The 22,812-nt window shown below is 52.0% G+C and overlaps 1 protein-coding gene across 8 annotated transcripts in view; it reads left to right on the top strand.

The window, feature by feature from the left end:
- Positions 1-22,812, top strand: part of Arhgef2 (Rho/Rac guanine nucleotide exchange factor 2) — a 42,834-nt gene that overhangs the window by 5,238 nt on the left and 14,784 nt on the right. The window contains exons 3-11 of one of the 8 annotated variants that reach the window (XM_021157806.2): positions 2,909-3,026; positions 3,883-3,922; positions 4,965-5,058; positions 18,857-19,001; positions 20,979-21,046; positions 21,342-21,405; positions 21,992-22,121; positions 22,340-22,449; positions 22,582-22,728. In XM_021157806.2, the coding sequence (XP_021013465.1) occupies positions 2,909-3,026; positions 3,883-3,922; positions 4,965-5,058; positions 18,857-19,001; positions 20,979-21,046; positions 21,342-21,405; positions 21,992-22,121; positions 22,340-22,449; positions 22,582-22,728 (916 nt within the window). Of the gene's footprint in view, positions 1-2,908; positions 3,027-3,882; positions 3,923-4,590; positions 4,856-4,964; positions 5,059-9,718; positions 10,258-18,163; positions 18,633-18,856; positions 19,002-20,978; positions 21,047-21,341; positions 21,406-21,991; positions 22,122-22,339; positions 22,450-22,581; positions 22,729-22,812 lie in introns of those variants that run through there. The other 7 variants (XM_021157807.2, XM_029475149.1, XM_029475148.1 and 4 more) reach the window with 7 other exon arrangements.

Consider the following 22,812-nt stretch of genomic DNA (forward strand, 5'->3'; position numbering starts at 1 on the left):
GTGGTTGTGAGCCACCATGTGGTTGCTGGGATTTGAACTCTGGACCTTCGGAAGAGCAGTCGGGTGCTCTTACCCACTGAGCCATCTCACCAGCCCCCAGGCTACTCTTGAACTTGGAGATTTGACTGCTTCTGCCTCCTGAGTGCTGGAACTGAAGGCGTGTACTGCCACGACCCAGTGTACCTGGCCTTTTTTTTTTTTTTAAATGTGTATACATGTGTTGTGGGTATATGCAACTAAGTACCATATTTGAGAAGGGCAGAGGAGGGGCTTGGATTCCTGGACCTGGAGTTACAGGTGATTGTGAGCTGTCTGCCAACATGGGTTCTGGGACTAGAACTCCAGTCCCCTGTAAGAGCAGTGATCACTCAGAAAGGCAAAGCCATCTCTTTCCAGCCCTAACCTTTGTTGTTCTCTCTCTCTCTCTCTCTCTCCCCTCCCCCTCCCCCTCCCCCCCCCTCTCCCTCTCCTAAATATCTCCAGTCCATAGATGAACAGTGATAATGTCTGTGCAGATGGGCTACCTACTGGTGAAGTGTCTGCTTGGACACAGAACTGATAAGATAATCAGCACAATTTTTAGCTCAGCCCAGCTAAAATTCTCAGTAGCAACTGACACTTACATTGTATGGGTATATAAATGTTTTCTTTTAAAAGCATTTTCAGCTTTTTTTTTTTTAAAGATTTATTTATTTTTATTATATGTAAGTACACTGTAGCTGTCTTCAGACACTCCAGAAGAGGGCACCAGATCTCGTTGCGGATGGTTGTGAGCCACCATGTGGTTGCTGGGATTTGAACTCTGGACCTTAGGAAGAGCAGTCGGGTGCTCTTACCCACTGAGCCATCTCACCAGCCCCCATTTTCAGCTTTTTTATGTGTGTGCCTGCATGTATGTCTATGTCCCACATGTGTGTCTGGTGCCTGTGGAGTCAGAAGAGGGTATTGGATCACCTGGCACTGGAATTACAGTTGTGAGACATCCTGTTGGTGCTGGAACTCAAACCTGGGTCCTCAAGGGGCAGCCTGTGCTCTTAACACTGAGCATCTTTCCAGCTACTTGGTTCGTTCGTCTGTCTGTCTTTCTTTTTTCTTTCTTTTTCTTTCTTTATGTCTTTCTTTCATTCTTTCTTTTTTTTCATTCTTCCTTCCTTCCTTCCTTTCTTTGAATTATTTATTTATTTTATGTATATAAGTACACTGTAGCTGTCTTCAGACACACCAGAAGAGGGCATCGGATCCCATTACAGATGGTTGTGAGCCACCATGCTGTTGCTGGGAATTGAACTCAGGACCTCTGGAAGAACAGTCAATGCTCTTAACTGCTGAGCCATCTCTCCAGCCCCATAGCCCCTTGGTTTTCAGAGTGAGGATACCCACTTTGAATGGACTAAGGTAGAATCTCTCTGTGTGATTTGAGTTCCCTGTCCCGCTAGCTAGGGATGTAGAACTTTTTTGTGCCCAGTTTGCTTGCCCATTTGTTGACTGGACTGCTTATTTTCCTGTTTCCCCCTTCTATTCTAGACATTAGTCCCCGTCACTTGTATGTCTAGATTTTCTCTCTCTTGTAGCTCTAATTGTTCTCTCATCTCTTCACTCTAATTGTTTCCTTTGCTGTGCTGAAGCTTTTAAACTTCATGTAATTCCACTTGACGATTGTTATCTTATTTCCTGCCCTTTGGAATCCTTTACAGAAAGAAAATCCTTTGCCCAGGGCTGGGGATGTGGCTCCAGCTGCTGCCCTGGGTCATCCATTGCACCTATGGCTAGGAAGATGTTTCAGCCACTTATACAACATGCTGCTCTTGCAGAGAACCAGTATCATCTGGTCTCTTTGGGAACCTGCACACGTGTTGTACACATATACACTCAGGCATTCATGCATGCACAAAACCCAAAATAACAAAAAGCAAACAAGCTAGATCTGGTGGTGTATACACACACACACACACACTGCATGGGGGCAGGTGGTGGGGAGACAGAAGGACAGAAAAATAGAGACAGAGAAGGAGGGCAAGAGATGGCTCAGTGCTTAAGGACTCCTGATGACCTGGGCTTGATATTATGACACATATTGTGGAAGGAAAGAATTAGCTCCTGAAAGTTGCCCTTTGACCTCTACAGGTGTGCTGTGGCATGAGCACACACACACACACACACACACACAAATAAAATCTCATTTAAAATTAGAAAGAAAAAAAAAAGAAAAAGCAAGCATGATAAATGAAAACATCACATTGTGGCCCTTACATATGTTCTGTTATTCTGAGTTGATTTAAAAAACAATACCCTACATCCCAATTTACAAATGGGATGCAGTAGCACAGGCTGACTGCATGCCTTTAATCCAGCACCCAGGAGGCAGAGGCAGATGAATCTCTTAAGTTCGAGGCCAGCCTGGTCTACAGAACAAGTTCTAGGACAGCCAGGGCTACACAGAGAAACCCTGTCTCAAAAACACAAACAAAGCCAAAACCAAAACAAGTCAAGATCGTCCTCAGCTCCATGGTGATATCAAGGCCAGCCTGCGCTACCTAAGACCCTTTCTCAAACATAAGTTGAAAAGAAAGAGGTTGGCAGGTGGGCTCAGCAGGTAATGATGCTTGCTGTGCAGAACACAGCCTGAGTTTGATCCCTGATTCCCATGCTGAAAGGAGAAAAAAAAGCCACTCCTGAAAGTAGTCCTCTGACCTCCACACCCAACAGAAACACAAAATAACAATGGAAAATATATAAGGTGGTATTTTCTTTCCAGGTTAATGGATTAAGCTGCCGGATACTATCTTAACACTTTCTAGAGAAATAGCCCAGATGAGGGGTAGTGGAGAATCTTGGGAGGCCTGGTGGAGACACATTTGCGGATGTGGGCAAAGCAAGGGCTTCATGTGAGAACTCCACACAATTCCAGGGTCAGAGTTTCTGCTATCCATCTGCTGCCTCTTCGGCTCCCTCGGTCACTGGCATGCTGTCCAAGGCTGTGTCCATGAGTGGCATCAATCTCCTCTTGGACTGCTCAGATCCAAATGGTGAGTGAAAGCAGGGAGTTTGGAAATGGTGGTCCCTTTCGCCATTCCTGTCATCAGCCCTGCCAGAGTTAGCTGTTTGGAGTTCAGACGACTGACATCATACACTCCAGGGGCTCAAGAGAGGGATCTTGTTTGTTTGTTAAAGAGCTTGCTTTTGAGACAGGGTTTCTCTGTGTAACCCTGGCTGTCCTAGAACTTGCTCTGCTGATCTGCCTGCCTCTGCCTCTGCCTCCACCACCTGGCTAACGTGAAGGATCTTATTCAGGACACCAGCATCTCTGAGACTGTCCTGCCAGTGGCGGAGGATAGAAGGGGTCTTTCCAGGCTTCCCCATCACTAGAGATGGAGGATGGTTACTTAAGGCACATCTTTGTCCTGAAGATGACCTAAGCAGGGACTGGCAAGATGGCTCTCTGGGCTTATTGGGTAAAGGTGCCACAAGCCTAACAACCTGAGTTCAATCTCAGGTACCCACGGGGTGCAAGGAGAGACTCCCGATCTCCACATGCCTGCCCTTCCCCTGATGTGCACACAAACAAGTAACTGAATAAAGCTTAGAAGATGGAGTATGGGGAGCCCAGCGCTGAGCCTCAGCCCTCTCTGTTTACCAGAACAGGAAGGAACCATGATTGGTCCCAGCTAGCTCTTCACTTTAGCTTGCTCACAAGTTGTTCAGCTGTGCTCTCCTCAGACCCCGCCCTCTGTCCTTGCTCCCCAGTGGCTGCCCTCAGGAATGGCGTCACATGCACCTGCAGCCTGGGAACCTGATCCAGGTGGAGGGGGTTGGGAAGGCAGCCTTAGGTGCCTTTGTCTGGCTTTTTACTAGACTCCTCTCTTTTCCTTGTATACCTTGCAGGTAATTCATCCCAGTCCCATGTCACAGACCTCAGCAAATGGTGAGTTTGGGGGGATTCTGAGAGCCCACAACAGGCCTGGATGGAGGAGTGATGGGTGTGGGCTTTGTAGCCCTACGACTCCCTGCTTCTTCAAACACTGCCCCCCCCCCCAATGCTTCTGAGGAGAGGCCATTTTCCTGAGTTGCCGCCTTGTTGTGCAGTAGCCTGAAGGGATGGGACAGAAAAGGAGTAGCCAAACCCTACAGAATCTGCCGAATAGCAGAGAGAGATTTGCTTACTGTTGTCAGAGACATATGGGGGAGCTGGCCATCCTGCTGTTGGATGGACAGGGGTGCCACGGGTGGGCTTTGGATGGCAGATAACCGGCTGATGGAAAGTGAGTCTAAGGAGAGCTATTTGAGGGTTGTGGAATTCTCAGCAGAGGGACAGGGCCCGAAATGGAGCTTAGAAATGGAGCTGGATGCGGGACATTTCAATAACTATGCAAATAAGCATGCAAAATCAGCACCTGTTCATCTGGCTTGTGTGGCCGAAACCTTATTCGATTAGGGCAGCCCTCATACTCAGTGCGTCTGTGTGGGCAAAACATGGGCCCTTTAAGAACCGGGCTCTGATTTGTGATCCTAAAATTCTCTAGCTGACACAACCTCCTGGCTCCAGTTGGGATTAGCTCATGGGATGGGCTGATGAAATCCCAGGAAATTCGGTTCTTTGTTGGCTCTAGGCCCAGGGGCTTGTTTCCAAACAGCAAAGGGTCTACACAGGGCTCTTGTTCTGAGAGGGGGAAATGCCCACTGGAGGGCCCTCTCTCCAACCACTCTTGATGGAGAACAGTTTGAGAGGGACCGGGCCTTCCCATCTTCAGCTGGAGAGGAAGCGGGAGGCTGCCTTGATCTGGGAGGAGTCTGGAGTTTTCTCATAAATAGAGGGGCCTGGAAAACTTGAGCATCTTGATCCAGAAGAGCCACAGAGGTGGGGATTATTTTCACTCTCCTATCTCCGTGGCCTGGACACCTGCCATCCCTGTGGTCTGTTTTCTTTTCCAGTTTCCCTTCCTTATCTCTTCCCTGTCTCTTTGCAGTGGTAAACAGCTGGAAGAGGACTCGGGGACCTGGGCAGGCTCCTCCCTGCGACGGACCTTCAGCTTCCTCTTGGGCATGACCGGCAGGGACAAGGTAGGAGTCAGCCTGGGAAACAGAGGCATAGAGCCACTATTCTTTTCCTCCCCGTCCACCCCTCCCCAAAGCTCCTGTTAGAGACTCGGGGGAAGGGCCCTCGCTGTAAGGGAATACATGATGAACCTCCAAAGCTCTGAGTGTCCCAGTAAATCAGCCTTTCTCCATTCCCCTCCTCTCCAGCTTAGCAGACAGCTGCTGCAGACAGCTGGAAGAGGGAAGGGGGCAGGAGCTGAGAAACGGCCCAGGGATGCCTCATTTTAGGCCACCCATAGATAAAAGGTGGGCAACAGACATCTTGCCCATTGGACATAAGAATGATAATTACAGCAGTGCCTTTCCCTTATTCAGAGGGTGTTAGACTTTCCCAAGTGCTTTTACACTCGTAATTTTATGGGTGGATACAGCAACTGAGGGGTTGAAAGAGGACCACAGGCAGAGTGGGAGCTGCGAGGTGTGTGATTAGTGTATGTAGCACATGTGTGGCCATGTGCCTTCGGATGCCAGGAAGTGAAGGTGTCCCACTCTCTCCTCTGTCATTACCACTTGGCCCTGGGAAGCAGGGAGCTTTGGCTGCAGCCTCAACCTTCCATTTTCTTTCTTTTTAGACTCTTTGCTGTTTTGAAACAAGGTCTCCCTCTGTAGCTCAGACTCCCCTGGAACTTGCTATGATGTAACCCAGCTAGCCGCCTCAGCTGTGCCTCTCCTCCTGGCTCAGCCTCCAGAGTGCTGAAAGTCCAGAGTCTACCAATGAGACATCACACTTGGCCTTATTATTCATTCATTTGAGTGTTTGTTTGTTTGTTTGTGGTTTTTGAGATATGGTTTCATATAGCTCAGGCTACCCTTTTTTAAAAATTTTTTAAAAAATGTTTTAAAGATTTATTTATTTATTATATATAAGTACACTGCAGCTGTCTTCAGACACTCCAGAAGAGAGCGTCAGATCTCGTTACAGATGGTTGTGAGCCACCATGTGGTTGCTGGGATTTGAACTCGGGATCTTTGGAAGAGCAGTCGGGTACTCTTACCCACCGAGCCATCTCACCAGCCCCAGGCTACCCTTAAATTATTGAGTTGAAGATGACCTTGAACTCTTGATTCTTCTATTTCTATCTCAAGTGCTAGGATTCCTGGCATGCACCACCACACCTAGCCATTGGTGGCTTCCTTTCTCCTTTTCTCCCTCCCTTCTTCTCTCCCTCCCCCCTTCCTGATTTCCTCCCTTCCTCCCTTCCTTCCTTCCTGATTTCTTCCCTCCCTCCCTCCCTCTGTGCCTCCTTCCCTTCCCTTCCCTTCTTCCCTTCTCCCCCTCTTTCTTCTGGCAATGACTACCCAGCCTGGTTGACCACCCTGCCCCAAACGTTCTGAGCACTGGGGCTGCAGGTTCCACTTACTGCAAAACAAAAAGCCACCTCCTTTCCCTCAGGTATGCATGTGGTTTCCACCCTGAGGTTACCTCTGAGCACGGAGAGAAACCTGGAGGAGACACCATTCTATTCATCTGGCAGAATCATGGGGTCTCCTGAGTCAGGTTGTTGCAAGTGCAAAGGCAGGGCCTTTCTAGAGGCCAGACTCCGAAGGCGGCAGGATTCCCTCTCTATAGGTGGGCAGGGAAGGGAAAGGTGTAAGCAGATCCATTGCTGGGACTCTTTGCAGAGAGGGAGTTGGAGCTGATGGAGACATGTGGCATACACATCACAATCTTGAAACCCCTGGACATGGGGGAGGCAGACAGGGTCAGGAATCAGACTGCTAGAAGACAAAGCAAGCAGGAAGCCCTTAGGAGCTGAGTCTCCCTCCCAGCAGGACACAGGCTCTGTCACACTGCATTTGCTCACCCTTGGCCTAGCAGCCCTGCAGGACATTGAGTAACCTGAAGAAGGGGAACCTGGGTAGAGGCTCCGGAGCATGGACAGGGAACAAGAAGAGCAAGCCGAGCGTAGGTCAGCATATTGTCCTGCTCCTTGGCCTGTATTCACCAGGGCCTCTAGGCCCGACTATCTCTGTATCTCTCCATCTGTCTTCTCTATACCCTCACTTGAATGTGTGTGCCTACATCATGTTCCCTTTCTCCCTGTTCCCAGCTTGGGTACCAGTGCTGCACATTGCTAGGGATAGAGAGGAGGAGGGAGCTTGGGTCTCCCTGCTTGACTGGCATCCTATAGGTGGCCAAACTCCTGGCGCTCATCTTGTACTTCTTAGAATAGCTCCGGCAGAGATAAGGGATGGTGATACATTAATCACCATTTCACAGACAAGATAACCTAGAGGCTGGGCTACTTAGAGGTGTAGCAATCATGTTAAGTGGCGGGTGCCTCTCTCAGTAAACCCCAAAGCCTTTCTTCACAAGCTCTTGCTAAGAAGCCACAGTGGTCATGTACACCTTAGACATTCCCAAGTCAAGTTCAAGGCTCAAGTTAATCAGAAGAAGGCTGATTTGTGGACTGTGTGTGCCTGGTTCTAGACAGCTAGGAACACTCTTGGTTCTTCCGATGGCCCTTTGGAAACCAGACCCTTCCCCTCTAGCTGTCTATGGCAATGGTACCTTCCCCCCCGCCCCCCCCCCCTTTTCAAGTTGAATGAGCCAAAGAAAGTACTGGCTACTTTTAGATTCTGGCAGAGGTTTTTAATTTTTTAAATATATTAAAAACAATTTCTCAAAGATGTCACTGGTAGGATTACGGGGGTGGGGGCTGGAATGAAGGGGTTTGGGGAAAGGGAAGACCCCCAGAAGAAAGGAGAACGTTCATTGTTCCAGAGGCTCCAGAGAACAGAAATGGAGTCAAGCTGAAGACATAGTGCACTCAATACAGTTTTAAAGGCTTGGTTTTACAGGGTAGACAAGGGAGAGGTGAGTAGGTGGAACAGACAGCAAGCTGAGGCTGGGGAAACACAGTGAAAGGCTAGAGGAGGAGGTCACCCTCTTCTTCCATAGACCTTCCACATGGGCTTTACGTACTGACCTCAAAGAGTCTGGGGGTAAACCTAGATTTACTAGTTACTCAAGAGGTTTGGCTTATAACAATTTCTAGTTCAGGCCTTAGAGAAAAGTGAGGTCCCAGCCCAGCAGAGGTCTCTGCCGCCACCCCCCCCCCAATCAAACCAGGCAGCTGATTCTGACCTCTAGCTGACTGTTAGTACATTTCTCAGCTTTGGCTGGTCACTCAAGCGGGGCAAGTCTGGAGGCTCAGAGCCAGTAGGAACATGGCAGGTCCTGAGGCCTTCCTAGGATTCCTTCAGAGAAAACAGAATTGGTCTGGGAAAGTCCTTTCTGCCTCATCTGGCCAGCCTGAACTGGACATTGTTTCTTTTTCCCTGGCCTTTACTATATAAGGACCCTAAACAGGAGAATGGGCACAAAAGATGAGGGAGTTCCTAGGCAGGAGATAGGTCAGAGGAGCAGAGTGGGGAGGGGAGCAGAGCCAGGGTGAGGAGCTGAGGAGACCAACCAGCACAGCCGGCGGATGAGGCAGCCGAGCCCAAATTAGAGACTGAGGCTAAAATTGGCACTCTAGGAGTGCAGGGCTGGGCTGGAAACCTGCAGCCCTAACACCACCCTCCCTGCCCCACTACAGAGAACAGAAGCGGCTGGGCCTCATCTCCCTCCCTCTTTCTTTTTTCTTTCTTTCTTTCTTTTTTTTTTTTTTTTTCGGTGTTTTGAGACAGGGTTTCTCTGTATAGCCCTGGCTGTCCTGGAACTCACTCTGTAGACCAGGTTGGCCTCGAACTCAGAAATCCCCCTGCCTCTGTCTCCTGAGATTAAAGGTGTGCAACACCACGCCTGGCCATCTCCTCTCTTTACCACACACTTTTGGGACTAGATTAGGTAGTACCCTAAATTTTTACAAAACTTTGCCCCAGGGTGCTCAGGTTGTTACAGAGAAATGGGAGACCTTGATAGGTGGAAATGGAGCAGACTGGAGAATTTCCCCAGTGGCAGGAAACTCAGGTTGACTCAAAGGGTCCAGAGAAATGAAAACCCACCCACACTCCTCAGCAAGCTCAAATGTTTCCAGACAGGGCCAAGTTGTTTCTATAGTCTCCTGTGGCAGAGAAAACTGGTGTCAGGACACAAGGAAGGATTTCCTCAGCTAGCCTCAGGAAAGGTGGAGTCTTCTCACCTTCACTGCCAAAGTAATTGGCAGAGGTGGGGCTGAGAAGGATGGTCAGAGTGTGGTCCACAAGGCCGGGGGGGGGGGGAAGCTGGGGGGGGGGGGGGGGGAGGGTGAGGGGAAACCCTCTCTTGTGGACTCCTAGCCTTTGGAAAGGAGTCCCCTCCTTCTTCACTCTTTTGGGGGAGTGAAGCCTGTTAACGATGAAGCTTCTAGTTCCCTTTTCATTGCCCCCTCCCTTTTGTCATACCAGTCCAACATTGTAAAAGCGGTCTGTGTACTCAAACCTGTTTGATGGGCCCTTATGGCTTAGGTCTCCCAGTTACCGATAAGGTGATAGAATCCCCTTAGGGTCTTTAGAGTGAAGTTACCCGGAATGGGCGCCGGTGTTTTTCAAGGACAGCCGAGCTAAGGGAGGTCGCTGAGGTCAGAGAGTGTTCCTAAGCGCTAAAGGGAAAAGGGATCCTCGAACCTGTCCCAAGGACCCCTGTCCAGCAGGCTGCAGCGATACTAACCCCGGCGTCCCGTCCGGTGCGCGGGTACCCCGCCCTGCCTCCGCTCCGCCTCTCCCCTTCCTGAGCCCGGGTGGGGGAGGAGACTAGGGTTTGAGGAACTGGTGCTGGGTGCAGGGGCGAGGGGACTCAGACTTCCTGTCCCCGAGGCCGACGCGTGCGGCCGGACCCCTCCCCCGCCGTTGCTGGACACCAGGGGCCGCCGCGTCCTCCCGCGGCTCACGTTGGATTATGTCTCGGATCGAATCCCTCACTCGCGCGCGGATCGACCGGAGCAAGGAGCAGGCAACCAAGGTGGGCTGGCTCTGCGACCGGGCGCCCTGCCGACCTCTGGGCCTCCGCCCCGCGCCCCGCGTCCCCCCGCCCGCTCTGGGGCGCCCGAGTCCGCGCGCCGCGGCCGGACGGGGTGGGTGGGGCTGCGAGCGCGTGAGGAGGGGGCTGGAGGACCGCAACGTGACCCGCGTCTCCAGCACCCGCGCAGCTTCTGTGCGGGGATCTAGGAGAGCTGAGCTGGGTCACCAGTGGTTCGGCGGGACCGAGTGTATTGGGCCGCTCGGAAGAAAGTTGCTCCGGTAAGGGATCGAGCGGGAAAGAGGGGCGAGCGTGTCGGGTTCCTGGGGACGACGCTCTTGGGCACCCCTTTCCGCATCCCAGTTCCGGGGGTTGCTTGCGGCCGTGCCCCCTAGCGCCGGCTCGGTCGTTCCCCCTTTGTCCCCACCAGCGGGTGGAGGGGGCCGGAGGGGGTGTTTTCCAAGCTCCCTCCCCCACCTTCCCGCCCCTCCAAGACAAAAGTCAGCTCCTCCTCTTCTTGCGGATGGACTTTCCAGCTGTGATTCAGTTCTTGCCTGGGGTGGGCGGGTGGCTGGGGGTCAAGACAGCAAGCGGCCGCCCATTTTCTCCGCCAGGCCAAGCCGATCCCTCAGGTGAAGCGAGCTGCCTTTGTGTAGCTGGGATGCCTTCTCTCATCCCGAGCGTCTCGGTGCCAGGACCCAGAGTAGTTCCCACCCTTATCTGTTCCATCAGCTTCCAGGCTCCTGGTTCTCCAGCCGCCTCGGTTAACCCAGTTCCCCCACTCCCCTCAGCCATATTTCGATTATCGCCTCGGCTTGGGGGCCCTTCAACCTGTCATCTGAAGTCTGGCTGTGTAATTATCAGCACACTCTGCAATACGACCTCTCCAGCACGCCTTTACAAGTGTCCTTTATTCCTGTCTTTGTATTCAGACACCCTCCCAAATGCCATGACTTTCCTCACCTCAGCTCACAGGAAGTGGTGAAGCCGAGGAGGACTTGTAGATGAATAAGTGAAGCCAGGGGGGCCTGGTTCAGGCAGACGGCGCCTCCCTGTACCTCAGGACACTCACATTATAAGGCTCTCTCGGAAAGCAAAGGCAGGAAGGGCTTTAATCTTAATCCCTGTCCTTAGCGAGAGCGTAATGACCCTCCCGCAGCCAGCCAACCAAGCAGATCATTTTCAGGCTGGAAAGCTGCCCTCTCCCTTCCTCCAAGGTTCCAGGCTTTAGCTGCTTGCTTTACTGCTACACTGGGAGAAGGTCGGTAGGGGTGGAGAGCCTCGGGGGCGGGAAGCTCAGTTTGAGGCTTTTTGTAGGGTTTCTCTGGGAGTCTGCTCACCGGAAGAAAGCTAGCAGGGCTCTGAGCAGCTCCAGGGTGAGGTGACTGAGTGTGAACTGTGGGGTGGCAGACAGGCTCTTAACAAACCCTAACGACAGGCCAGGCCCCAGCTCCCAGAGTCTGTTTATTTTTTCAACCGTTTGAGCGAGACCCTGGAGTAAAGCCAGGGTGGGTGGGGGGAACTTTTTGAAAGCACGGAAATTTGGTTCCACCCTAAAAAGGAAAGCCACTGGGGGGGGGGGAGCGAGGAGAGGCAGACCTGTGGGGCTGTACGAAGACATCCTCAGGGGGCCTTTCTCTAATCCAGACACCTGGCATCTCATCCCCTGTTTTTCTTTTTTTCTTTTTCCATAACACAGTAACTGGAGATCCAGACGCCTGGCTTTTTTATCTTGTGACTATGCTATGGAGGAGGGATTGGTGAATCTGACTGGTCTCCCAGAGACCAGTGAGTGGTTCTGAGAGGGCAGAGAGACCAGGGGAAGGAGGGAGGTTGTCAGTTTGAGCTGGTCGGAAGGGGAGGGACACCTCCGGAAAGCTGTGGTTACTGAAGTGGGGGAGTTGGTTCCTAGCCACGAACCCTGGATCTCCCTCTCCACCCCCACCCCCCAGCGCACCAGCTGTCTCCTTTCTTTTTATACTGTGGTGGGAAGTCGAGGGGCCCACTGGAAATGAGATTATTTGAGGAACGTGGTCTTCCCCGATACCTAAGAGGGAGGGAGAAAAGTCAACCCAGAGATCCGCTGCCCTCCCCCACCTCTTTCCTTACTTTGAGATATCTTCTCAGAGGGAAGAATTCAAGTGTAACCTGCCCCTTTCTCCTTCCCGGCATAGGATCTGCATAGGATCCCTCCTTCCGCCCCTCCACGCTTGCTTCCCTTTTCTCTGCATTGTTTCTGTTCTTCCAGGCTGTCTTCTGTTCTCCGCCCCCTCAGTTCTCTCTGCCCTACTTCCTACCTCCTCAAGCCTCAAAGCTGCTCTTTCCATCTTTAGGCCCCCTTATCTCTCCACCCTACTTTCCTGAGCCCTAACAGTCTTGGCCCACAGAACAAAGCCAGGAGCACCATGGGTCTTCCTGAACCCTGTGTGTGATGGGGAGCGGGGAGAGCGGGCTGCCTTTGTTCTGAGTTCCAGAGAGGTGGCTGGCTTTGTTTGCAGGGCCAGGAGGGCAGGGCTGGGGAGGGGGGAGCCCTGGAGGGAAAGAAGAATCCTGACAGTTTGGGAGACTGGAGGAGTTGGGTCCTTGAGGAAGCTGAAGTCTGGAGGGCATCCAAAAAGCCCGTAAGGGTCATGGGTGTTCAGCAAAGCACTGGGTGAGGAGAAAGCGGCAAAGCTGGGCCCAGGGAGCTAAGACTTAGAGAGGTCACCTAGGGGCTGCAAGATAGTTGTGCAGCACCTCAAACACCCAGGGGCACCAGAGAAGGTGAAGGAGGGTCTGTCTGGTTTCTGGTACCAAAGCTGTGATCTTCTGTCAGGGAGGGCACAGATCAAACTGTGATCCCCAAGTATTGTCCCATGCTTCTTGTATTGGGGGGTGTGTCTCTCCGTCATAGATGCTCAGGGGGGATCTTTGAAAATTCGTGCTTACCAAGCTGAGTGGACGTAAGGAAGTAGTTCCCATTTTAAAGTTCAGCCTCTGTGTTGATGTAGGATGTAGGCTTTGAGTGAATTAATTGGTCGTGGTGGTTTCTGGAGCTGGTGGAGAAATGGCTGAGAAGTGCTGGCTGGACCCTTCTGGGTTTGTTTGTGTCTCCTGAGGGAGGTGGGGGCAGGGCTGCAGACGGCAGCTACCCCCTCCCAACTCAGCTGGCCTGCCTTGTGCCAGGAGGGCAGGGAGTCTGGCACAGCTATTGTTTGCCTGCACAAATGCCCGTCTGTCTGCGTTTTTCTTGCCTTCTCCCTCTTGGCCCGACAGGTGTGGCTGGGTGGGGAGCAGGCTGGGGTCCAGGGAAACTGGGTCTCAGAGTCTCTAGCTGGATTTTATTGCCTATGACTTACGTGCCCTTCTCCCACATCACCAGGATGCTGCCCAGTCCCCTGTCCAGTGGTTTACCATCCTTCATTAAGCAGAGGTTTTCTAAGTGCCTTTGTGTATTCCGAGATGGCCTTCTCTTTTGTTTCTGTCTGGGGCTTTACTGTCTGCATCTGGCTACCTTCTCTCAGCATCCAGTCTCCCCATTTCCTTCTCTGGGGTGTCTGAAGGAGCAGGGCCTCGCACAGACCATCCAAAGTCCTCCTCCTGGACTCTTGCATCAGGAATCTTGTCTCTCCTCGCTCTCCAGCTCATAGATTTCCCCTTGTGGAATTGAAACCAAGTTTGCAAGCTCCACACTGCTCAACCACAGCCCTTCTTCCCCTTAACAACCAGTGACCCTGAGTCTCAGCTGTCCAGGGTGGAGCCACGGGCTTTTAGTCCCAGTGGGCTCCTTCAAGAGTCTGAAGGAAGAGGCTGAGGCCAGTCTCTCACAATCAGTGGTGATTGTGAACACCACACAGATCTCCCAGAAGCCCTGGTGTGGAGAGAGGAGGGAGGTGAGAACTGGGAGAGCAGCACTGACTCACCCTGAGGAGCCCGGGAAGCCAGAGCCTGGGTTTGCCTTTCTGTGAATCATTGTTTTCTCTTAGCCTAGGGCACAAGATGGGGAGAACTTGTCTCCCCACAGTGGCCAAGACTTGGTGTGAAAATGGAAGGAGGTTTTGAGTTAACATTCTGACCCCCCAGGGAAGGACTCAGTCAGAGGGAGTAGGAGATCCAGCTTGGGAGTGCTCCAGGAAGAGGGAAAGGAAGGACTGGAAAGGGCACAAAAGTTCCTATGGTTCTCACAGGCAGTAAAGGGTGTCCCCAGAGCAGGAGTACTACAGGAGACTCTGTCTTTCCTTCCCTTTCTTTCTTTCTTTCTTTCTTTCTTTCTTTCTTTCTTTCTTTCTTTCTTTCTTTCTTTAAAAAAAGATTTATTTATTTATTTTATATATGTGAGTACAGTGTCACTCTCTTCAGACACACCAGATGAGGGCATCAGATCCCATTATGGATGGTTGTGAGCCACTATATGATTGCTGGGACTTGAACTCAGGACCTCTGGAAAAGCAGTCAGTACTCTTCGACCGCTGAGCCATCTCTCCAGCCCCGTTCCTTGCTTTTTTACCTCCCTTCCCCAGCACACACTGGGTGCCCGCTGTACATGGGTAAGGCTTTTGGGTTTCAGGAGGAAAGTTGGCCTTGAACTCCTGATCCTTTTGCCCCTCATCTCGCCAAGTGCTGGCGCTACAGGAGCATGCCAAAACACCCAAGCTTGTTCAGTTTGATAGTCAGGTAACCCCACGTGTAACATTAGCCTGGATAGTGCCCGTGAGCAGGGAAGACTTCCGAGATCTTTGAAGAAGAAGCAGGAGGACATTCAGAGCTGGACAGCAGAGGGTTGGGTCAAGCAGAAAGGGCCCTGAGCCCTGAGGTGGATGTTTGGACTGAGGAAAGACTGGTTTTTCTTGCCTCTGTGGTGCTAGGATTAAATCCAGTGCTTCATATCTATTAGACCCTTGAACCCTGAGCAACATCCCCTGTCCTTTTTAGACATACTCTTTTAAGATTGTGTCTTACTAAGTTGCCCAGGTTGGCTTTGAACTGACCATGCTCCTACCTCAGCCTTGCCAGTGTCTGGGCTTCCTAGGGTGTACACCATCCCTAGCTACGATTGCTTCTTCTCCTGGACATACTGTGACATGGAGGAGGTGAAGAGCTGTTCTGCGTGCTATGTGTAAAGGGGAGACAGTGAATCGATCCAGCCCACCCACCCCCTCCCAGTAAGCAGTTCCCATGTTATTCCATTCTCCACAGCTTGAGCCCTGGGACGGGCTCAGTCCAGCCATCTCTGGGACAATAGTGCTAGGCCGTGCCAGGGCCGGATCGCTGGTGCTGGGATGTGCTGTTGCTGCTGCGGCTGCTGCCCTCTGCTTGCCCACCTAGAGCAGGGGTCACTTGGAGAGAGGGTGAGTTTTGGTAGGTGAAAGGCAAGGACTAGAGAAGCTGGGTCTGTGTGGGCAGTGGTGCAAGGAGGGAAAGGGCTATCAGAGCCCTTTCTGGTCCCAGTCTCTTGGCCACTCCCAACAGAATTGTCCAGGCAGGTAGTACAGAGAGCTGTGCGGTAGGAACCTATCACAGCTTTAGAATATGTCTGCAAGCACACTGTTCTTTCTGGAGTGGCCCTTGCCAGGTGCGTGTTCTGGTGACTGCTAGTCTCCTTTTACTTGCTTGTTTGTTTTTATTTAAATTTGTCATAAATATTCATACTCTAGATTGGTGTGTCCTAGAGAAGCGTGGGAGGGCAGAGAGGTGGAGAGAGAGGGAGAGAAGGAGAGAGAGAGAGGAGAGAGAGAGAGCGTGCGAGAGAGAGAGAGAGAGAGAGAGAGAGAGAGAGAGAGAGAGAGAGAGAGAGGGGGGAGAGAGAGAGAGAGCGTGCGAGCATGTGGCAAGGGATATTTAGGCTTGGCCTTTGAAGTCCAAGGAGGTGAATTTGAGGTGACTTTGATCTTAAAAACAAAAACAAACAATTAAAGAGTTCCCACAAGGCAGCTGGAGTGCCAAGCAGTGGAAGACTTTCCTAGCGATTCAGGTAGGTAGGAGCCACTAGAGCAGGGAATGCTGAAATGGCCCATACTAGAGTCTGCAGGAGGAGTGTCCCTCAGAGGAGGAGCCAGGGGGATCATCCCTTAGAGGAGTAGATGCATGGCTGAGAGAGACAGTGCAGTGTATGGAGGAGTGTCTGTGGCAAGAGCGGGGGTGGGGTGGGTGGGTGGGGGGACGGACAGGAGAGAGGACCAAGATAAGGAGAGAAGAGAGCAGGTCAGATGAAAAGAAGAGCCCTGACTTGCACGCCTGCAAGTCTTGAACTTTGGTGGCTGAGGCAGGAGGATTACCTTTAGTTCAAGGCTAGACAGGGCTTCATAGTGAGACCCTGACTTAAAACAAAATAAAACAAAAGTTACCAAATGAAACCCCAACAGTACAGTAGGGGAGAAAGGAAAAATTTATGGCGGAGGTGGTAAAGCGTGACGGGGGGACATAAGGAGGTCATCTCTGTCTAGACCACTGGGTTCCATCATCCTCTGGCCGCCTCCAGGCACTGGGGCTCCATCATCCTCAGGCCACCCCAAGGCCCAGGGCTCTCTGGTCCATTGCTCTCTGGCCACCCCAAGGCCCAGGGCTCTGTGGTCCGCTGCTCTCTGGCCCCTGGACAGTTGACTCAGCACCTTTCTGCTTCCCCTTTTCCCATCCTCCCTTCTAGCTACCAGTGTGGGTAGTGGCGTGGGCAGGACTGCTCATCCAGGCCCAGGCTGAATGTTTTTCACTGAATTGTGACTTTTTGTCCTAGGGTCCCAGCCAGTGTCCTCAACTTGGTGCTCCTACTCTCAGCCCCAGTCACCTGACTGATGTCCTTGTCTCCTAACATTTTTTCCCCCTTAGAGATAAGGTTTCTCTGTGTAGCTCTGGCTGTCCTGTCCTGGAACTTACTATGTAGACCAGGCTGCCCTTGAAGTCTGAGATCTGTGCGACTCTGCCACCCAAATGCTAGGTTTAAAGACGAGCTTTACTCCTGCCTGGCTGGTCCTCTAACATCTTTAATTAACTTAACTAATTACTTTAGATACAGGGTCTCACTGTGATGCTCTGACTGGCTTGGAATTTGCTATGTAGGCTAGGGTGGCCTCAGACTCAGAGATCGGCCTGCCTCTCCTCCCCTCGTCCTGGGATTAAAGCCGTGCCCCACTGTTCCATTTATCCTGCCTTTTCTGACTTACTGGTTCCGTGCCATGGTTTGGATGTGGGTGTTAGTTCTGTTCTTCTGCCGTGTGGGACCTGGGAATCGACCGGGATCATTGGGTGCCTTTGCTTTTCTTTTAAGCTCTCTTCTTTTCTTTTCTCTTCTTTTCTTTTCTTTTCTTTTCTTTTCTTTTCTTTTCTTTTCTTTTCTTTTCTTTTCTTTTTAAAAGATGTATGTATGTATGTATGTATGTATGCATGTATGCATGTATGTATTTATTTAATTTATGTGAGTACACTGTTGCTGTCTTCAGGCATACCAGAAGAGGGCATCAGATCCCCAGTACAGATGGTTGTGAGCCACCATGTGGTTGCTGGGATTTGAACTCAGAACCTCTGGAAGATCAGTCAGTGTTCTTAATCGCTGAGCCATCTCTCCAGTCCTTAAGCTCTCTTCTAACCTGTTTGTTTGCTTTGTGTTTTGTTTTGATTTTTGATCGTAGTGGTGGTGTTTTGAGATTGGGCCTCATATCACTATATAGCCAAGGATGTCCTTGAGCTCCCAAGCTTCCTGCCTCCACCTCAGTGCTGTTTGTGCACGAGTGTGTGTTTTGAGATTGGGCCTCATATCACTATATAGCCAAGGATGTCCTTGAGCTCCCAAGCTTCCTGCCTCCACCTCAGTGCTGTTTGTGCACGAGTGTGTGTTTTGAGATTGGGCCTCATATCACTATATAGCCAAGGATGTCCTTGAGCTCCCAAGCTTCCTGCCTCCACCTCAGTGCTGTTTGTGCACGAGTGTGTGCGCATGTACATGCATGTTGTTGTTGTTGTTGTTGTTTTGAGACAGTTGTTCAATAGCCCAGGCTTGCTGCAATAGTCTTAGTCTTCCTGTCTTAGTCAGGAGTTAACAGGCATGGGCTACCACAGCTGACATTGTCTTTTCACCTTTTTCTGGCTCTTGGAGCTTGGGGAGGAACAGAAAAGAAGTCAAGGACTCTGACAGAAGCTGGAGGAGGTAGGGGAAGCTTAAAGGCAAAGGTAAACATAGACTTGGGGTAAGAGGGTACTCAAGAGTGCTGCACACACACACACACACACACACACACACACACACACACACACACACACTGCTAGTGAGGGATCTCTTTTGGGCTTTGACTGAGTGTAAGTAGAAGAGTTAGAGGGTTAGGATCCTGGCCTCTGAGTTGATGGTGTCTGAAGAGGCATCCTGGCCCCCACCCCCAGCCAATCTAATAGGGGAATCTCCTGCTTTGCCATCTCTGCTCCCCCATGACTGCTCTGAAGACAGCAGCTCCAACACCCGTTGTCATGGTTATGAGAGGAGCTAACTCCCATAGATTGGAAAGCGCTGGTGAGCTGGCACCCTCTGCTTCACTGGTCCTCCCCTCTCTCTGCGCATCTTCCCCCAGCACAGAGAAAGCGTACAGCAGCCCGGGGGCGAGCAGAGCTAAGGCTGGAAGGTAGAGTGAGGACGCAGAGCTCTAGAGCTAGGGAGATGAGTGGGAACAGGAGGCAGCCCAGTCGCCGGGGTCAGGTAGGTCAGAGGCCTCGAAGCCTCAGGGACTGACTGCCCAGGGCCTGGTCATGCCTGGACAGCCACCTCAGACACCTGTGCATAGTCGGTTATGCTTTAGCACTTGGTGTCACTTTCAGCCTCTCTAGGCAGGCATTTCTCCCATGCCTCTGCTGTTTCTCTGGACACCAGGTACCTGACTGAGTGTCTTCTGACCTCACTTCTGTCTCTCAATCTTTCCACAGACCCGGGAAAAGGAGAAGATGAAGGAAGCTAAAGATGCCCGCTATACCAACGGCCACCTCTTCACCACCATCTCTGTCTCCGGCATGACCATGTGCTATGCCTGTAACAAGAGCATCACAGCCAAGGAAGCCCTCATTTGTCCTAGTAAGTTTTTGGTCCCAAAGGTGACCTAGCCTCAGTTGCCATCGACCTCTAGTTCTCCTGTCCGTCTGTCCTTCCCACCCTGGATCCTTTAAAGGACTCTATTTTCCGGATCCCAGCTGGGCTCAAGTGTCATGCTCAGGTGCTTGGTCTCCTGCCACCCTTGCCCACACTGGGTGGTGGCTATTGGAATGTGGCATAAGCTGGTTGGTCTCTTGGGTGTGGGGTGACAGAGGCTGTTGTTACTCTCCGTGCAGCTGTCGCTGGCTTGGGTATCCCCCTCGCTCCTTGAACAGCTGCTGACAGTTCGGAGAACTGCCTGGAGAATGAGCAGGAATGTGTGTTATAATGCAGGGTGGGAGAGGAGTAGGGAGCGGAGGGAAGCTGCCAGCCTGCAGCTGCCTCTGCCCATCTCCCTGGACAGCTTAGACTCGAGGACTCCTTGCCCCTGTCTTTCTGTTGCATGTGAGGGAAAAGAAGCCTGCAGATTCAAGGACAGGCTGGGATTATCTATTTCTTTATCCCTGATAAAGAAATTTAGCAGAGACCTGAATGAAGGAGGGAAGGGCTCAAAACTCCTAATCTTGCCCATGTCTAACCTTTATCCTGTCCCAGGAAGGAGACAGAGGAATTCAGACCTCCTTAGGATACCAGTGCAGAGGGCTCTAGCTCCGCCCTGCCCCACCCCCACCCCCCATGCCTTCCTTGGAGTGTTGTACCTTGATGCTGACCAACACAAGGCCACTCTAGCCTCCTAATCCCTTTGGGATGTTGGAAAGGAACCCCAGATAGAACCAGGGAGGCCTACCCCCCTCAAAAAGAACCAGAGAGGCCTCCCCCCCCCCACTTCTTTACCACTTGATCTAGAGCCAAAAGGATGAGGAGGTAACCCCAATCTAGATCCCTCTAGAGACCTGGCAAAATACTCAATCCGGAAGCTTGTTGCCAGGGGAACTGGGGAGGTGGGTAGCACTATTTTGAGAGCAGGTGGAAAGCGGGGGCTCGATTCAGAGACACTAGGTGTTGTGGGTAGGGGAAAGGAGCTCCAGGGGGTGGGCACTGCCACAGCCTGGCTTCTGTCGGCCCCTTCTGCCCCACCCTATGTGCCTTGTATTTGTGGAAGTGAGCGTGGTGTTGGGCATTGTCTGCCCGAGTTAGCAGAGTTTCCTGTGGTGTTTGGGGGTGGGGTGGGGGGAGCTGTAGAGCTGAGGGCCTGTCAGGAAGGGAACAGCCATGGTCCTGAGTGCAGGCTCAGCTAGTTCAGCTACTCCTTTTTCCTTTCCTACTTGATGGAGAGGTGGGGTGGGGGATGGGGGGGGAAGCAGATGGAGTGTGGGAGCTGTAGTTTGCCTTACTGGGGAACAGAACTTCCCAGGCCTACAAGAGAAAAGGCCCCCAGAATGGAGTTAATGCAGAAGGCTGCCAAGATGGGAAAGGGAAGGGCCACTGGTCCAGACTTTGAAGCAGTAGGCAGAAGCCTCTGGCATATCCATGGAGGAGTATGGCTTTTAGATCTGAGCACATCGAAGTGTAGCTGGGTGACCTAGGTAAGCAAGCAGCGTTCAGAGGGGATTCTTCATCTGTGAAGTGAATGGGGAGCTTTCCTCGGGGACCACTGTGAGTTCTGGCTCTCTGTCAGCTTCTGGTCTTGGGAGCCCCCGTGATCATCTGCAGTGTCATCTCCTTTGTGCTCTTTGCTCTTCCCAAGCAGCAGACACACCTTTCTTCCCTCTGGTCCTCCGGGCTGTAGGATTTCCCAACCTCCTGGATGGTCCACACCAGACCCCTCTCACTTCAATACCTGCTTGAAGGAAGGGAGGGGGCGAGGGGGGAAACGTGTGATAATGACCAACAACTCTGGGAGGCTGGAAGAGTGTCTGCAAGCTATATGGCCTGGGGAGTTGGGTGTTTACATGTGGGTGTGTCACCCCCAGTACCACCCCAGCCCTCCCTTTACCCTCTCTACCCCCACCCTGCCAGCATGTAATGTGACCATCCACAACCGCTGTAAAGACACCCTGGCCAACTGTACCAAGGTCAAGCAGAAGGTGAGCTAGATGGCAGGGTGGGCAGAGGGCTGTCGGGGGAGGGCAGTGCCATTCCTGCGGGCCTTTCCACCCATCCCTCACCCTGTGTTCCTCTCCTTGCCGTGGGGCATCCCAGACCCTCGGCCTGTGTAAACACAGCCCTGCCACACAGTTTACCTATCCCGATGTCCTTAACTGCGGGGTCAACTTTCTCCCAAGAGGGCGGATGCCAGGTTCTGGCTTGCTCTGGGTGTGTGACAGGGCAGTCTTTGGGTGACAGCTGTTTGTGGTGTCTCTCTTCTGCTCTGTGTCACAGCAACAGAAAGCTGCACTGCTGAGGAACAACACTGCCTTGCAGTCTGTCTCCCTTCGAAGTAAGAGTGAGTTCACAGGGCCACCAAGCCACTGAGCCCACGGGCTCTGCTGCCCCCCTGAGGTCACACCCAGACACACAAAGCTCCTTTTGGAAGTGCCTTGGGAGGGAGTGCCATAAAGGATGGTCCTTATTCTGGGGCTTAGTATGTAGACAGGCTAGTCCACATAGGGATGAGGGACAAGGATGGCAGGTTCCTCGAGCCTTGCCACATCCTGTTACGATAGCCGGTTATCTATACTTCATTTGGGGACTGACTGTCCACTGTCAGTTCGGGAAAGCGTGGTACCCAGGTTCCTTCTCCCCAGCTTGGATCACTGTAGACAGTTCTCACCTTTCCAGCCTTCAGTTTCCTTATAGACTTGGCTGGGGTGGGGTGGGGGTGGGAAGAACATATAAGAACAGGCTCTTAATTCATGGTGGTGGCTTGCACAGTGGACAGTAGCATTACCTTGATGGGCCTTGCCAATTTTCTTTGCCTCTTAGGGAGCTGAGGACAGGCCAGACAGTACCCCATGGTTTCCCGTGAGGAGCCTGGGAGAGCAAAGAGCCAGGGAATTAAGCTTTCTCCTGCTTGGCCTCCTTCCTTACAGCAACCACCAGAGAGCGGCCAACGTCTGCCATTTACCCTTCCGACAGCTTCCGGCAGTCCCTCCTGGGTTCTCGGCGGGGCCTCTCCTCTTTGTCTTTGGCCAAAAGTGTTTCCACTACCAACATTGCTGGGTGAGCTTCTGTTTGGGGCAGAGGGGGTCTGGCAGGAGAGAGTACGAAGCCCATGAGAGCGCTATGTCTTTCCCTTGAGTTCAGAGCTGGAGACAGATACGAGAAAGATAAGTTCCAGCACAGAGTAGCTATCCCTAGGAGCCCAAGCTTGGGTCCCAACCTGGGAAGGGACCTCCTGCCCGAGTTGGGGTGATGCAGACGGCCTCCACTTCCTTCAGACATTTCAATGATGAGTCTCCTCTGGGGCTGCGTCAGATCCTCTCCCAGTCCACAGACTCCCTCAACATGCGGAACCGAACCCTGTCCGTGGAATCCCTTATTGATGAAGGTGAGCAGACCTGGCCCTGGGGAGAAGGGTGTTGGCAAGACGGTGGTGTGAGAAGCCTGGGATGGGAAGGAAGAGGATGTAGGGACGGGAGAGCTAGGCTCTGAGGTGCCAGCGGCACTGATGCACACGCAGGTGTAGAGGTGTTCTACAACGAGCTGATGAGCGACTTTGAGATGGATGAGAAGGACTTCGAGGCGGATTCTTGGAGCCTTGCCGTGGACAGCAGCTTCCTGCAGCAGCACAAAAAGGAAGTGATGAAGAAGCAAGATGTCATCTACGGTATGCTAAGGCCACTTTGGTCCCCCGGCCCCTTTCTTTCATTTATTTATTTATTTATTTATTTATTTATTTATTTATTTATTT

Source organism: Mus caroli, chromosome 3 (genome assembly GCF_900094665.2).
Source record: "Mus caroli chromosome 3, CAROLI_EIJ_v1.1, whole genome shotgun sequence".
Lineage (NCBI taxonomy): Eukaryota > Metazoa > Chordata > Mammalia > Rodentia > Muridae > Mus > Mus caroli.